The sequence below is a fragment of the Jaculus jaculus genome, chromosome 10 (genome assembly GCF_020740685.1).
Source record: "Jaculus jaculus isolate mJacJac1 chromosome 10, mJacJac1.mat.Y.cur, whole genome shotgun sequence".
Classification (NCBI taxonomy): Eukaryota; Metazoa; Chordata; class Mammalia; order Rodentia; family Dipodidae; genus Jaculus; species Jaculus jaculus.
In genome coordinates this window covers 10812160-10828263 of record NC_059111.1, presented here as the reverse complement: position 1 = coordinate 10828263, position 16104 = coordinate 10812160, and the positions used below count along the sequence as shown (strand labels likewise).

The following is a 16104-nucleotide window of genomic DNA, read 5'->3' as shown; positions in this document are numbered from 1 at the left end:
TGCATGCTATGGCATTGTTCAAGTACTCTCTGGACCATGGTTTTGCAAGAAATGTGAATCTCAGGACAGAACAACCACAGTGTTCCGAGCAGATAGAATTATAAATACCTGTGCAGTCCTACGTAGGATGAATAAAGTCAGTTCTTCACTATTTGAAGTAGCCTGGACCATATTGAGACCCTGTAGCAGACAGCTCCACAGTGCTGGACGAACATTCAGCCAAGCAGTTTTATGGGATGAAGGGATTTATTTGAAGCTTACAGATCCAGGGGAAGTTCCATGTATGGCAGAAGGGGCTGGCTCCCATTCATAAATCCAAGCAGAGAGAGATACCATCACCAACCCGGAAACACCAGCAAAATAAAGCAGGTTCCCCAGAGCTCACACTGCTGTCTCACACCTTTGGGCTGCAGTTCAGGTCTGCTCCCAGTGACACCTCATCCAGCCAGGCAGCTGGAGATCCAGGTTACAAGTTTAATTTTAACACCTAAGTTAATGTGGGCCATATATTCAAACTACCACTGACACAGCCTTAAACATCCTCCCAAAAGAAAAGAATAAATTAAAAACTAAATTGAAAAACAAAAATCAACACACACCAAAACATAATTAAGATGGACTGATGGCTAGAGGAATAGATACATAAGTGAAAAAGTAAATATAACATAAATATGAAGTATAGAATTTAGGTGGTGGGATGGTTGTCATACCATTGAGTAAGTATCTCACGTGTACTGTGCTTGAAAGTTCTTAAAATACTAACAGTGGAAGCAGTGTCTCTTCCTCCCAAGTGACTCTCTGCTTTTGGACAGGTGTGTCAGTACCTCTGCAGCTGGGCCTACCTGATGCAGTGCCCCCCCAGTATGGGGCCCTCAGAGAGATGAGCATCCACACTGTGCGGGCCAGGCTCCGGCTGCTTTACCACTTCTCTGACCTCATGTACTCATCGTGGAGGCTGTTGAACCTCAGCCCCAACAACCAGGTAACATGCTGGATCAGTCAGCAGTGCCTACGGTGTGCTTGTTAGGTCCCAGGGTCTCTTTGCCCTCAGAAAATTCTCTCGTGGTTAATACTTTTTTTATTCTTTGACCCAAGAGAACCAGGAAGTACTGTAGCTGTAATTCTGTTTTATTGTTGGCTTAAGGACAAGCCAGATGCTGTGATCTGGCTGGTGGACACAAGGTGGTCTTCCTTGTATGTTTTGACTTATTTAAAATTTGAGGAAGTGTGAATGGCTAAGCATGTCACATTGCCTAGCAAGTCTAATATGTGGTATTAAGATCCAATGGCTGGGGATGTGGTGTGGATATAAAATCCTTGCCTTGGACATATGAGGCCCTGGGTTTAATCCCTGGCCCTGGAGGGGAAAAGAGTCTTAAACTCACAGCCCTGTTAGAACTGTAGTACAAGGTAGTACAGAAATCAGTCTGCGAAGTGTAGGAGACTTCTTTCCTCATGACGAGCATTGTGAGTCTTGTGGATGGAAGCTTGAGGAAGTGGAGTAAACCTGGCTGATTTGTCTAACTTCATAGACTAGTCCAGTGATTTAGGAAGAAAGCAAGCTGACCTGTTTGTCTTTTTAATAGGTAGGTCTGTCTGCCAAACTGGGTATCAGTTTTATAAACTGTTAGTCAACAACTTTTGGGTAACCAGTTATAGGATGCATGTAAAAGATATGACAAATTACTGTTAGAAGGAGGTGATCAGGCAGGCAGAAGAGTAGTTTGCTGCAGTAAACAGTGTCAGCAAATTATAATTGAGTGAAGAAATATTTGATACAAAATACATGAGAAAGTATCTGAAAATTATCTAAACAGTGTCATATCAACAATGTGAAAAATGTATGTCTGTATCACCAAGAAGACCCGAAGGAAGTAGAGCATCAGTGGGGCTCCTGTCTCTGCATGGCAGGGCTAGGGATGATTTGATTGTGTGTGTGTGTGTGTGTTTGTTTCCAAGTTTAAAAATAATGGCAGTCATGTATTTCATCAGTTAATTTTTGTGTCTGTATGTGTCTGATATGCATGTGAGTGTGCATGCTTCTGTGTGTGTGATGGCCAGAGGCTGATGTCAGATGTCTTCCTCAGTTGCTCCCTACCTTATTTTTTTGAGACAGGGTCTCTTGCTGAACTTACAGTCCACTGGTTTGGCTAGACTAGCTAGACATTAAGCCCCAGGGATTCTCTTGTCTCTGCTTCCCTAGCACTTAGATTACAGGCATGTGCCAGCACCGTGCCTGGCTTTTATGTAGATACTGGACCTCCAGACTTAGGTCCTTATGCTTGCACATCAAGCACTCTATCCACTGAGCCATCTCCCCAGCTCTTAGTTCTTATCAGGATATTTTTTAAAGTTACTAGTAGCAACCAATATCCAAATTTATGCTTTTAAAGTGTTCTTTAAGCTTTTTCTTATGACATTTCTGATAACCTTATCTTGTATTACAGAGCAGCACATCTCATTATAATGCTGGAACTTGGGGCATTGTGCAGGGACAACTGAGGCCTCTGTTAGCTCCGCGAGTGTACACTCTCCCGATGGTGCGATCCATAGGAAAAACCATGGTTCAAGGCAAAAATTATGGACCTCAGATTACTGTAAAGAGAATCTCAACCAGGTTAGCCTATGTGTGTGCTTCACTAACTGGCTGGAATTTTTTTTCCATGAATGTTAACTGCTGACTCCTCTGTGAGCCTCATCTTCCTTGCTTATAAAAGTTGGTGTTAGTATGAGCATTAGTCCCCAGGGGAGGAGGGTTACAGGGCTGTGACAAAGCCATCCTGTTCACTCACTGACAAAAGATATATCAGGTGGTTTGTGGTGATTTGGAGAAGTTGGTAAGTTGTATTTAATTCACTTTCTTGTTGTTGTTTTTTAAGAGGACGGAAATGTAAGCCCATCTTTGTTCAAATAGCAAGACAAGTGGTTAAGCTAAATGCATCAGACCTTCGTCTTCCCTCCCGAGCATGGAAGGTTAAGTTGGTTGGAGAAGGGGCTGATGATGCTGGAGGAGTGTTTGATGACACCATCACAGAGATGTGCCAGGTATGTTCGTGAGTCTTGCTGCTGAGTTCCGTTAGTGGCCCTGTTAACTCTTTCCATTGATTGAAGCTGGGGGCATGGGGCTGGAGGGATGGTTTAAGGTTAAGGCACTTACTTGAAAGCCAAAGGACCCAGGTTCAGTTCCCCAGGACCCATGTTAGCCAGATGCACAAGGGGGCGCACACATCTGGAGGTCGTTTGCAGTGGCTGGTGGCCCTGGCACATCCATTCTCTCTGTCTCTCTCTCCCACTTTCTCTGACAAATAAATAAATGAAAATAAAATATGTTTAAAAACTGGGGGCATGTATTTATTTAAAGGATGCATTTGTGAGTCTTGTAAAGTCACGCTGTTAGTTCTGCATATGTGAATTGTGGCTAGAGTTTGGGAGATGCCATATGCAGATAAATGTCAGTGCTTTGCTGTCTGCCAGTGACTCACCCACCTTCTGTTCTGCTATAGTATTGGCAGAGGAAATAATGATGGTGCATAGGTAGTGGGCAAATCCAGGACCACCCATGTGTCCTCTTTTATTCTAGTTCTTTTAGAACAAAGTAGAACTTCTAGGGAAGAAAAAGGCATATGAAGAGTTTAGGCTTGTTCTAATTTTAGGAGCCACACTGGAAGCTTGATTCCAGATCAGTTTGTCCCTTTCACTTTGCCTAATATTAGGATTTTTCTGATAAACCTGACTAGAATAAATCTCAGCTGCCATTTACTGAGGGTGTGAAATTTCACAAGGCCCTGCTCATAGCTCATACTCACTAGAGGGGACTTTGTCACACTGGTTCTTCAAACTTTGGGAACTAGTCCATTTGTTTGAAGTATTTCCTAATTTCTTATAAGTTGAAATCACAAAAATAAAGGTATATAGATGACTACACAAAGCATTATAAATTGCTCAAAATACTCTCTTTTCAATATGATCTTTAATTGATTTATTCTCTTGATGCATGTGATTGTCATTTTTCAACAAACTACCTTTTTTTTTTCCTATAGGAACTTGAAACTGGTATAGTTGACCTTCTTATACCCTCTCCCAACGCCACTGCAGAAGTAGGTTACAATAGGGACAGGTAAGACAATCAACAAGTACCTAGCAATTGTCTTAAGTAATAATAATCCTCCCTTACTGTTTCCTGTGTACCAGTGAATCTTTATTAAAATCCTAAGGAGTCAATGCTGCCATTCCCCTTATCCTGGATGAGGAAACAGGCACTCTACCATAACTCATGTTTTAGGACCAATTCAGTTATAATACAGACAGGAAAGGAAACTAAGACCTTAGTATGAAACCTGACTTATTTGTGTTTTAGAAGGAAGCCTTCTAAAGCCTTCCCTTAGTGAATTTTCTTCCTCAAAATTTGTTTTAAAAGCTTTCTTAGGACTGGAAAGATTGCTCAGTGGTTAAGGTATTTGCTTGGAAAGCCTGATGGCCTGGGTTCACTTCCCTAGTACCCATGTAAAGCCAGATGTACAAAGTGGCCCATGCATCTGGAGTTCATGTGCAGCAGCAAGAGGCCCTTGCAAGCTCATTCCCTCCCTCCTTCCCTGCAAATAAAATAATAATAAAAGCTTTGTTATCTGTCGAAGGGAGGGAGGGAGGGGTGACAAGCTATGGAGCTTAATATTTGTTATTGTCCCTATATTTACTAGTTTTTAATTTTTTTTGAAGTCGAGTCTCACTCTGGCCCAGGCTGACCTGAAATTCACTGTGTAGTCTCAGGGTGTCCTCAAACTCATGGTGATCCTCCTATCTCTGCCACCTCCCCCCCCTCCCCGTGCTGGGATTAAAGGTGTGTGCTTCCATGCCTGGGTAAATTTTTGATCTTACTTTATAGACTTAGAAGTAATAAATGAAATTATTTTTATAATACAGGTCATTTTGGAGCAGGTAGGCTAAGGATTAATGGGGCATTTACTTGCTGTTTGATCATTCTTTTTGTTGTTGCTTGTTTTGGTTTGGTTTTTCAAGGTAAGGTCTCACTCTAGCCCAAGCTGACCTGGAATTCACTATGTAGTCTCAGGGTGGCCTCGAACTCACAGTGGTCCTCTCACCCCTGCTTCCCGAGTGCTGGGATTGAGGGTGTGTGCCACCACATCCAGCTTGCTCTTTTATCATTCTTCTAAAACTAATTCAGAGTGTAGATGGGTATAACCCCGTCACTTGGGAGAGGGAAGTAGGAGGATCATGAGTTTGATATCAGCCTGGGATTCATAGCAAAACCCTGTCTCAAAAATCCAAAGTAAGGGGCTAGAGAGATGACTTAGTGGTTAAGTCATTTGCCTGCAAAGCCTACGACCTGAGTTCAGTTCCCCAGTACCCACATAAAGCCAGATGCACAAAGTGGCAGAAACATCTGGAGTTCATTTGCAATGGCTAGAGGCCCTGGCACACCAATTCGCTTCCTCCTTCCTCCTTTCCCTTCCTCCTCCTCTCTCTCCCTTCTCCTTCCTCTCTCCCTGCCCTCTCTCTCTACCTGTCTGCTTACAAATAAATAAAAACAATCAAAAATAATAATTCAAAACAGGGTCCCTGTAGTCTGCAAAGCAGTCGTCCCAGGCCAGGTGTAGCTGGTAAGCACCCTGAATGTGGTTAGGGTAGTGGTGGTGGGTACATGCCTGTATCCCCAGCACCTGGAAGGTGGATGTAGGAGGACCAGGAGCTCCAAGTCATTTTCAGCTGAAGGGTTTAGGGCCAGTCTGGGCTACTTGAAATCTAGTCTCAAAAAATAAAACCAAAAGAGAGAGAAAGAAAAAGGGAAAAAAAAAAAAAAATATATATATATATATATATATATGTATGTATGTATATGTGTGTATATATATATATATATATATAATCTCCAGAAAAACAATAAATAAAACCAGAAAGGGAGGAGCGGTGAAAAAGAGTGACATTTAGACTAATTAAATAGCCACATGTAGTTAACTATTCAGTAGTACAGATCTAATCTAGTACTGTAGCTGTGAGACAACCCATTTCTAATAGATACAAGGAAATTTTTGTTTGAAATCTTTTCTTTTACAGGTTCCTTTTTAACCCCTCTGCCTGCCTTGAGGAACATTTAATGCAATTTAAGTTCTTAGGAATTTTAATGGGGGTTGCCATTCGCACAAAAAAGCCTCTGGACCTCCACCTAGCCGCTCTGGTGTGGAAGCAGCTGTGCTGCGTCCCGCTCACCTTGGAGGACCTGGAGGAGGTGGATCTGCTCTATGTGCAGACCCTCAACAGCATTCTTCACATTGAAGACAGCGGCATTACTGAGGAGAGTTTCCATGAGGTATGCCCTGGACCATTGGGGTTTCTGTTGCTGTTCACTTTCTGTGGGTACAGACTAGAAACTTCCTGTATAGAATCAGATACATCCTTCCTCTTGTCATTGGCCTGACCCGGCCATGTTTGTACCAAGCTGCCTTTGGCTTCTCAACTCCAGTGGTCCAGGGAGCTGCTAATGGGTAGGACTTCTTCCACTCTAACACATCTTGTGCTCACCAGAGTAAAGAACCAAGAGAGCCAAGCAGATAAGGAGGCTGGGGTGGCCAGAGATCAGCTGTTGGGGACAGAAAGATCTGGCCACCTTTTTACTACAGCCAGGTGAATCAGCACATTCCAGCTGATCAGTCCTGTTTGCCTGTGTTTATCCTTTCAGATCTGGATTTTGTTACTGTTTGTTGTATGGCTTGCCTTTTGTTGACCTTTCCACCATGTAATAAAAATTCTTGGGCTGGAAAGATGGCTTAGCAGTTAAGACGAAGCCTAAGGGCCCAGGTTCAATTCCCCAGAACCCACACAAGCCAGATGCATATGTGGCACATGTATCTGGAGATCATTTGCAATGGCTAGAGGCCCTGGTTTGGCCATTCTCATTCTCTGTCACATAGATTAAAAAATAAATTTTTTTGAACAATTATTTTTATTTCTCTCTAGATGATTCCTCTTGATTCTTTTGTTGGCCAGAGTGCTGATGGCAAAATGGTTCCCATAATTCCTGGAGGAAATAGTATCCCACTCACATTTTCCAATAGGAAAGAGTATGTGGAGAGGGCCATCGAATATCGACTTCATGAGATGGACCGGCAGGTGAGACAAAACATCTCAGGACATGCACAAGAATGCTAGGGTTTGTCTCCAAACACAAGCTGACTGGTTACTAATGGAATTGGGCCTATGTTACTTATCATTATGCATGGGTTGATTTGTATCTATAGTTCAGACTTCCTTCAGAGATATTGGTTGCGTTGATGCCAAGCTCTCACCGGGCCACTGACACACTGTCTTCTCATGCCTCCTCTTTCCTGCTGGTGTCCCAACTTCCTGGTCCAGTGCCCTCACTCTAGATAGGTCAGGAAGCTCCAAGTACTGCTCATGAAATCCCATGTATGCACTTCTTTCCCTTTCCCAGTATAGTGATTCAAGCCCCAGCTAGGAGTTCTTCTCCTTCACAGCCCTGCCTTCCCTAACTAGGAGAGAAGAGACTTTTTTCTTAGCCCTGGTATGTGCATGTTTGTATGTGGTGGTCAAAGAGCTAAGCCTTTGAATTCGGGTGTTTCTTCAGTTAGCTTGGAAGACCGTGAATGAGCACTGTTTTCCTTTTTGCTTGAGTTATTCTTGTTCTTTGCTGAAACACAAGCATTTAATTAACCCTGAAAGGATGAGTGACTATAAAAAACAATATTGTGTTCAAAAATGGCTCTTTTGGTAATGAATTCATTAAGAGTCATTTCATCTAGGTTGTAATTTTAGGAATATGGTGGGTGCTTTTCAGTGTTGGGCCTACACTGACGCTGTCTACCTTCATTTACCTGAGCACCTTTCACTTCTGATACCTTCTTTTAGTTTAGCATTGGGCTCAATCCAGTCATAAGACTATTTCTCTTAGCTTAGCAAAGTTGAGTTCTGTCGGTGGTACTGTTTATACAGCCTGGGCCCAGGGCTTGTCTCCAATTAATGATTGGTTGGTTGGTTGTTTTTTGATGGTGCTAAGTATTGAACTCATGGTCATGTACATGCTAGGGAAATGTTCTACCACTGAGGTACATCCCTAGCCCTGATGAATATTTTAGTCTTGAGAGAATAAATAACTGATTAGAAGCATACTGATCACTTCCCTCTGGTGCCAGCCCTCGTTGTGTGTAGTTTTCTTTCCAGGGCACTCTGAAATGAAGGCTGTTGTCACCATTGCACAGAAGAAAGCACAGCAGTGACATGCCATGCCCACAGCAGAGCCAAGATCAGAATCCAGGCCTCAGTGCAGTGCCTTGTTGGGGTTCTTCTGTGGCCCTGTTTCTGAGGGTTGGTTTGGCCCTCCACTCCCCATCAGCTGGGCTGTGCCTCACTTTTGTTCTTGTCTCAGTAACAAGGCTTTTTCCTTCATTCCTCATCTGTAAAATTGAACGTTCTTCCCATTGCTGTTCACAGTTGTCTCCTTGCCACTTTGAGTCCCAGCCCCCTACCTCAGCACCATTTTTTTCAGGCATCTTTTGTTGGGTATTCTTATGGGCTTGGTCTTTGGTTTCTGACATGTTTTTGCTTGGGGATGCCCATCAGCCCTGGGGTTTGAGTCATAATCCCAGAGCCTTCTCCAAGGTGCAGGTGTAGCTTCTGCTCATATTCTTGGAGTATTCCTAGCAGGGATGGATTTGTGGGGTAAGCTTTGAGCCACGCTGGGTCTGTGTTCAGTGTAAGCCCAGAGTACAATGCTGGAAGAAACCTTTGCTCAGCATGTTCTCAGACCTTCCCCAGCCAACTGCACTCAACACTGGTGAGACAAGGACAGCTTTGTCCACAGGCCTGCAGTAGAGCCTGTGAGCAGAGGGCCAGGTAGTCACAGTGGGTGTTAAAATAAACAGCCTCCAGCTGGAGAAATGGCTTAGTGGTTAAGGCACTTGCCTGCAAAGCCTAAGGACCTGGGTTCAACTCCCCAATAGCCATGTAAGGCCAGATGCACAAAGGGGCACATGCTTCTGGAGTTCATTTGCAGCAGCTAGAGGCCCTGACACACCCACTCATTCTCTCTGTTTGTAAATAAATACAAAATATTTATAAAACAAACATTAAAAAAAACCCTCCTGGGAGCAGGTGGCTGCAGTCCGAGAAGGGATGTCCTGGATTGTCCCCGTGCCGCTGCTGTCCCTCCTCACAGCGAAGCAGCTCGAGCAGATGGTGTGTGGGATGCCCGAGATCTCCGTGGAGGTCCTGAAGAAAGTGGTGCGGTACCGCGAAGTGGACGAGCAGCAGCAGCTGGTGCAGTGGTTCTGGCGCACGCTAGAGGAGTTCTCCAACGAGGAGCGGGTGCTCTTCATGCGCTTCGTGTCGGGACGCTCTCGGCTGCCGGCCAACACCGCAGACATTTCTCAGAGGTTTCAAATCATGAAAGTTGATAGGGTAAGTAGGCAGTTCTCTCTTTCTTGGTAAAGTTTGCCCTTATTTCTTCCCTGTTTACATGCTGGTAAAGCTAAATGGTGACTCTTCAGGAGCCTACTGATTCAAGCTTTAATCATTGTCTGGGTCTAAAAACATCAGGCATAAAACTTGCTCAGAAACATCACTGAGATTTAGTGAAAAAAGTCCTAAATGAATGTCAAAATTGTGCTGCAGGGACTGGGGAGGTGGCTCAGTGCATACTCAGAACTGGAAGCTTGAGGACTGAGTTCAGATCCCCAGGACCCATGGGGCCTCTTGTAATCCCAGTGCTTAGGAGGCAGAGATAGCATCTCTCGGACAGAGCTGGCAACTTGTGTTGTGTCACAGTCTCAACAAGGTGAACACCCCTGCAGTGTAAGCAAAGGTTTGCCTCCTTCTGGTGCTTCCTGAGGCTGCAGGCCACTCGCTTGGAGATGTTGTATGAGGAGCTGGCTACACAAAGACTTTCCATACACTTTGCCTGGCTAGCCACATACTGAGTTGGATCTGCGTTGTGGCCTCTGAGTGAGGAGAGAAGGAAGTTGCTCCTTCTGTTGCAGTCCAGGAACAACCTTCCTTGTGTCTGTGCTGCCCTGCCACCTGTGGAGCTCACGCTCCGCTAATCCCCACCCCAGTAAACCCACCTGGGGCTGCTTTGTGGCTTTTAGACCAGTCACTTCAGTAACCAGAGCCACCTGCTGGCCTCTGCCTTGCTGTTGTCATGTTTTCTGCACCAGCAGTCTCTGTCATCATGGGTTTTATGCACCGAGGCTGCTGGGCTCCCATCCACCAACACACAGCTCACTGGGTGTGATGCTGAGGAGTGGGGCTGGTGTCAGGAGGAAGTTGAACAAGAGCGGGCAGGGCCTGGGGGTGTGACTCAGTGGAAAGTGCTTGTGTGGCATGCGCAGTGCTCTGGGCTCAACTCCCAGCACAGCACAAAGAAAAAACAAAAGGAAGCTTCTTTAAAAACACTGTATTGCTGGTTTATCATAAACATGGTACCCATGCATGATGGAAAGTTGTTTACTGAGAAGACACAATCCTCTCTCTATAGCAGTAGCCATTTTCACTTTAATAACTCCTCCTAGGTTTTGCCTCAGTTGTATTTTTTCTCAGCACTAGGGATCTGGGGTCTCGTTCATGCTAGGCAAGTGCTCTGCCACTGAGCTATGCCCTAGCTTCGTCATGAGCATTTTTGCTTGATGTCCTAGAGTTTTCTGTTTTTCTTTCTTACAACTTCATGAAAGAGCCCCAGCCCCTTTTATATTGTTTCCTTCTGTTTTGCCATTAGTCGTCATAATTGTTTTAAATGGCTACATTGCCATCAGTTACAGGTATGTCTTGGGATTTGACTGCTCCTTCTCCTGGGCTGCGAGCTGGCAGCCCTGGTAATGGGAGGTGCAGAGTGCTCCTTGGAGCACAGCACACTTGGTCCTTCCACTCCACCTGCTGTTTGTCGCAGGATTGCTGCAGCTGGCTTCCAGTCTGCAGTGTGTTCTTTAACCCGAGGTGCTTCCCATTTCCATTTGTTCCATGGATGTCAGAGGAGGCAGGAAGGGAAAGGCTTTGCCAGAAGCCATGGAACACAGGGTACAGGAGAGGGGAGCCATGCTCTTTCTGCTGTGACCTAGTCTTGCTTCCACTCGACTTCGCCACGTGGTCACATCCTTGGATTCCATCTTGAAATGAGAGGCGTGCTTTCCTGACTTTGTGGCAGTGGCAGTTAGCAGTCGCTCGTGGTGCCCCAGTGCTCAGTCAGCGCTCTGCTTCTGTCTCCCCACAGCCTTACGACAGTCTGCCTACCTCACAGACCTGCTTCTTCCAGCTGCGGCTGCCCCCCTACTCCAGCCAGCTGGTCATGGCTGAGCGCCTGCGCTACGCCATCAACAACTGCCGCTCGATCGACATGGACAACTACATGCTCTCGAGGAACGTGGACAACACTGAGGGCTCCGACACCGACTACTGACCTGGCAGTGCTACCCCTTTTCTAGTGACGCTCATTTCCAATTTGATGCCCGTACACTGTATGGTAACTACATAGATGTTTTAGGAACATAAGCCGACACTATAAACAGTGGCCACATTTAGTTACTCTAAATGTAACAAAGAAATTAGATGTTTTTATTTTTTTGTGATTGTACAAAAACAAAAAGGAAGTGCTCTCGGTCAGGTTCCCCCTCCATATTTTTGGTCACTTTTGATAAGTTTGCATGGAACCATTTTGGTGCATTTTTAGTTGGGAATGATACATTTTTGTAAACCCACCCGGTGAACATGAAATTGTATATTGTGTATAATTGTTCATTAGAAAGGACAGTTTTACATGAATATTCATATATTTATTTTGTTTTAATTTGAATTGCCTGTGCAAGGGTTCCTCATGCTGAGAAATAAAGCAGATTCAGGAATTGTGGTGAGGGCTGCTGTTGCTTGCAGGGGAACTTCAGAGTAAGAGTTGCCATCGGCTCAAACGTGAGTCCAGGCAGCATGGACAGTAGTCACTGTGGGGCCAGGGTCCTGCTGACAGCTTCTTGCCCATTCAGAAACGTGCAGACAGGCTTTGCCTGGAAGCGACACTGGGGCTTGGAAACCCTTCTTTCTGTTTATTCTTCTGGGTACTGGGTCTCTCACTGTGGGGCACAAGCTCCCGCCACACGCCTGCCTTTTCAGTACCATCTGTCCTCTGTAAGGCCGCAGAACCTGGCATGGGCAGCACCATTTGGCATGTGGTAAGGAACTGGAGCAGGGGACTGGCTGTTTCCAGCATGTACCCTGCCCAGAGGACAGCCAAGTTGGGAGGTGGGACAGGAAGGAGGTGTCTACCTGTTGAGACTTGGCATGTATAAGTAAGCGGTTGTGGATGAGTGAATGATAGTGTAAGTTCACACAAACTTTAGAGCATGCCTTTCTTATCATGGGAGTCTGAAAAGAGATCCCCCCCCACCAGTTCAGTCCCTGAGCCTAGCCCTACAGATCCTCAGCGGCGTGCTTCTCCGCGTGCGTGTCTGCACGTGTGTGGACACAGTGCTGGGGGATAGGCCCTCCTTGAGATCAGCTGTGAGGCTGCAGCTGTCAGAATGTGAGCGGGAAGAGTGCCATCTGTGGTGGCTGGCTTCACCTCTACCAAGTGCATGCCACAGCTGCTGCCAGTGGACTTCAGGGACCACTTCACTGCTGACCTGCCAAATGAGGTTCGGGCAGAGACACTGGAAGGCAGTCACTTTTCTATAGAAAGGTGGGTGTTTGTATTCAGAGAAAGTAGAAGGGAAATGTGGTTGTGGCCTGTGTTTGTTTGTTTTTTTTTATATGTCTTGCCAGCTAAAATAACATGGGACAGTCTTGCTGAGTGGAAATCCCTTGTAATACCGAGAGTCACAACATTGTAATTTTACTAAGGAAGGGGTTCATGGGAGTAGTATTCAGTTCCACGATGCTGGGATGAACTTCCAAACAGACACGGGTTATGGGAGGAAGGGATTTACTTCAGCTTATGGATCCAGGGGAAGTTCCATCAGTGGAGGAAGACGCTGCTTACCTCTGTCGATGCAAGCAGAGAGGAAAACCACAGCAGCCAAGCACCAGCACCAGCACCCACACCACAAAGCAGCGGGCAGCAGGGACCCCCTCCTCCTGCCCCCGCCCAGCTCACACTGCTCTCCACACCTCTGGATTCAGCTGTGCCACCAGTGACATCTCCTTCAGACAGAAGGCTGGAGATCCAAGTTCCAAGTTTTAATAAAATATCTGAGTCTGTGGGGGACATATATTTAAACTACCACATTGGAGACTAAATCTTACAGGGAGATCACAACTTACAGGCTATTTTGGGTAAAGAGCACCACAGTTCTGAGCTGAAACTAGTAGCAGCACTGAGGGGCTCTGGGTTAAAAGCATTTGCTCTGAGGTGGAAAGGGCATTGCAGGGCTTCTGGGCCAGGAGACAGGACCCTTAGGGTTCTCTGAGTTGCCTCCCACTGACAAGCCATGGTCCTTCTTAGCGGGCTGAGGGTGTGTTGCGTTGTCCTAGATACCTTAATTGAAGATAATGCCTCAAACCTTGTGAATCTGTGGCCTTTGCCAGCATAGTTTGCCATGGCCTGAGGGGGGCAGGTCCTGCAAAAACAGTTTGTGCAGATGCAGTTTATCACATGCCATCTGGGGCTGGACACCTTTTTCCTTCAATGACTTGATCTTTGAGAAGTAGAGAACCATGTTCCTGACCTGAGGAGCTGTGGTGGTCCCTGGTTCACATTCAGTCCCTGTAGAGGTTTGAATGGTTTGTTGGTCTCATTCAGGTAACAAATATTTGAAATTTTTATGACTCTTCAGCAATTTCAAGAACATGTTGACACTCCCTCCCCATTCCTTTAAAGTTGTCTACAGATGTCCTTCCTGGTGAGGCCTTGTTCTAGGCCTCCGAGGTTGACCTTTGCCAGGTAAAAACAGAACAGATAGGTTTTCAGCAAGATGCATGACTCAGACTTTGACCTGTAGAGCTGGTGAGTGTCTCTCCGGGTCAGATGACCTTTATAGACCTGGAGTCAGAGGCCAGGAGCAAGTCACAGCACAGTAGAGCCCAGGAGAGGAGGCTCAGTCTCCGGACATTCAGCCTCAAGGCACCACCTCCTGCTTCCCAGCCTGGACTTAAGCACTTGTGGCCCTGGTCTCAGGTTGTGCTGCTCCAAGGTGTGTCTGCACACCAGCCAGCTTGGATGTGATGGGTAGCTTCCAGCCAAGAAGGTGGCCTGCTGTGTGGAGGCTGTGTGCTCACCTCAGCTTTCCTAATATGGGACCTTGGCTGCCTTAGCCAAAATGAGATAGAAAAAGATTTGGCATCTCGGGAGCTCATGAAAGTCTGTGGTGGGACAGAACCTGCAAGGTGGTTCTGAAAGCTCCCATCTGCTCTACCTCACCCCTCCCTCCTCCCAAAGGCGGCTCAGGCTTTGCTGAGCATGCTTTTGCTGAGCTATGCCTGCCGACAGGGACACTTGTTGTCACAGTTGGAACCTGTGGGAGTTGGAGTGGCCTTTACTCAGCACAGAATTCCTGTCGTCCATGATGAGATCCTGCTGCTTCCCAGGGTCTGGGCCCTGTGGGTCCTGCCAGGCCCTCAGCTTTTTTAGGCCTCCATGGTTGTGAGGACACCTTCTCTTTTCCATGCCTTCTGGCTGTGGCACATTCAGACACAATCTTTGATTGTCATAATGTTGCAGTCCGATTCACATTGCTGGTAGAAATCACCCAACCAAGAGCAGCTTCTGGGAAAAAGAGATTTATTTTGGCTTACAGGCTCGAGGGGAAGCTCCACGATGGCAGGGGAAAACGATGACATGAGCAGAGGGTGGACATCACCCCCTGGCCAACATAAGGTGGAACATAGCAACAGGAGAGTGTGCCAAACACTGGCAAGGGGAAACTGGCTATAAAGCCCATAAGCCCGTCCCCAACAATACACTCCCTCAAGGAGGCATTAATTCCCAACTATCCATCAGCTGGGAACCTAGCATTCAGAACACCTAAGTTTATGGGGGACACCTGAATCAAACCACCACAGGCCCCATTTTACATTTTTAAATAAGTTAAGTCACAACACCATTCACTTCCAGCTGTGTGTCTTCTCCCAACTAGGACTGAGTGAGTCCTTTGAGGTAGGCCTGGTCCAGCCCACTGCCAATGCCCAGTAAAGACTGGGAAAGGAATGAGTTGGGATCAACTGAGCATGTACTGCCTCCAGTTCTCTGCAGTTAAGACCTCAAGAGTTGTTTAGTAAGCAGGGCACACCTGGAGATGGTGAATAGTAGCCGTCAAAAGGCAGAGTGGACAGCCAAGTGTCCCATCAGTGCCAACCTTGGAGTACCCCTTGGCTCAGGGATCCAAAGCTCCCAGACCATGGTGGGAGACAGTTTAGATAGAGCCTTGGAAACAATACTGGATCAGTTATCAGCATGACTTTGGTTCTGTGGGCGCCATCGTCTTGGTTAAGTAGTAGGATTAGCCTAGGAATGTATGAGAAAGCGTCTATGGGAACAGGGCTTTAGGGAAATGCAGGGTACCCCATTCACGTTACACCCAAGAAGACCTCAGCCTTACATACAATCCTGATCCTTACAAGAACCTACAGATTACATTTTTTAGCTACTTGCAACATGCAGATAAGCAGGTCTGTGGAGGAACTGACCTGCCCTTGGTCAAAGGCCTGAGAAGCAAAGGAAATGTGATGGAAACTGAATCCGTCAGAGCTGGAAGTCAAGTTCCTGTCATTGCTGGGCTGCACCATTCATTCAGGACAAACAGGACCTTCTTTGGGACTTACTGGAGCTGACCTGGCTAGCCTGAGCTAGCTTTCAGCAGTGCTGACAGAAGAGACCAGTGAAGCCCCCAAGCCTCTCCAGGGTCCAAAGCACGGGATGCTGAAGTGGAAATGACCAGACGAGGCCTCACCACTACTGGGCTGGTGGCACCACCCAGCCGGGTTTTTGGCAGAGTAGAAGGCATAATGCCAGGCCCGGGCTTGTGTGGTTACCCTGCTTCTGGGGTGAGCACTGCCTCCAGCCGGAGCGGCCAGAAACCCCTTCAGCAGCAGCTGCCAGGCAGCCCACAAGTACCCAGAAATTGAGTGTGGATTTTAACGGCCAAGTATCTGTGCTTCCCC

The 16104-nt window shown here is 46.4% G+C and overlaps 1 protein-coding gene across 7 annotated transcripts in view; it reads left to right on the top strand.

Moving 5' to 3' along the window:
* Positions 1 to 11861, top strand: part of Herc1 (HECT and RLD domain containing E3 ubiquitin protein ligase family member 1) — a 200464-nt gene extending 188603 nt beyond the window's left edge. For all 7 annotated transcript variants that reach the window (XM_045160355.1, XM_045160353.1, XM_045160356.1 and 4 more), the window contains exons 71-78: positions 813 to 982; positions 2448 to 2617; positions 2880 to 3045; positions 4041 to 4117; positions 6073 to 6325; positions 6973 to 7125; positions 9124 to 9429; positions 11234 to 11861. In XM_045160355.1, the coding sequence (XP_045016290.1) occupies positions 813 to 982; positions 2448 to 2617; positions 2880 to 3045; positions 4041 to 4117; positions 6073 to 6325; positions 6973 to 7125; positions 9124 to 9429; positions 11234 to 11419 (1481 nt within the window). In that variant the 3' untranslated portion in view covers positions 11420 to 11861. The remainder of the gene's footprint in view (positions 1 to 812; positions 983 to 2447; positions 2618 to 2879; positions 3046 to 4040; positions 4118 to 6072; positions 6326 to 6972; positions 7126 to 9123; positions 9430 to 11233) is intronic.
* Positions 11862 to 16104: the final 4243 nt, after the last annotated feature.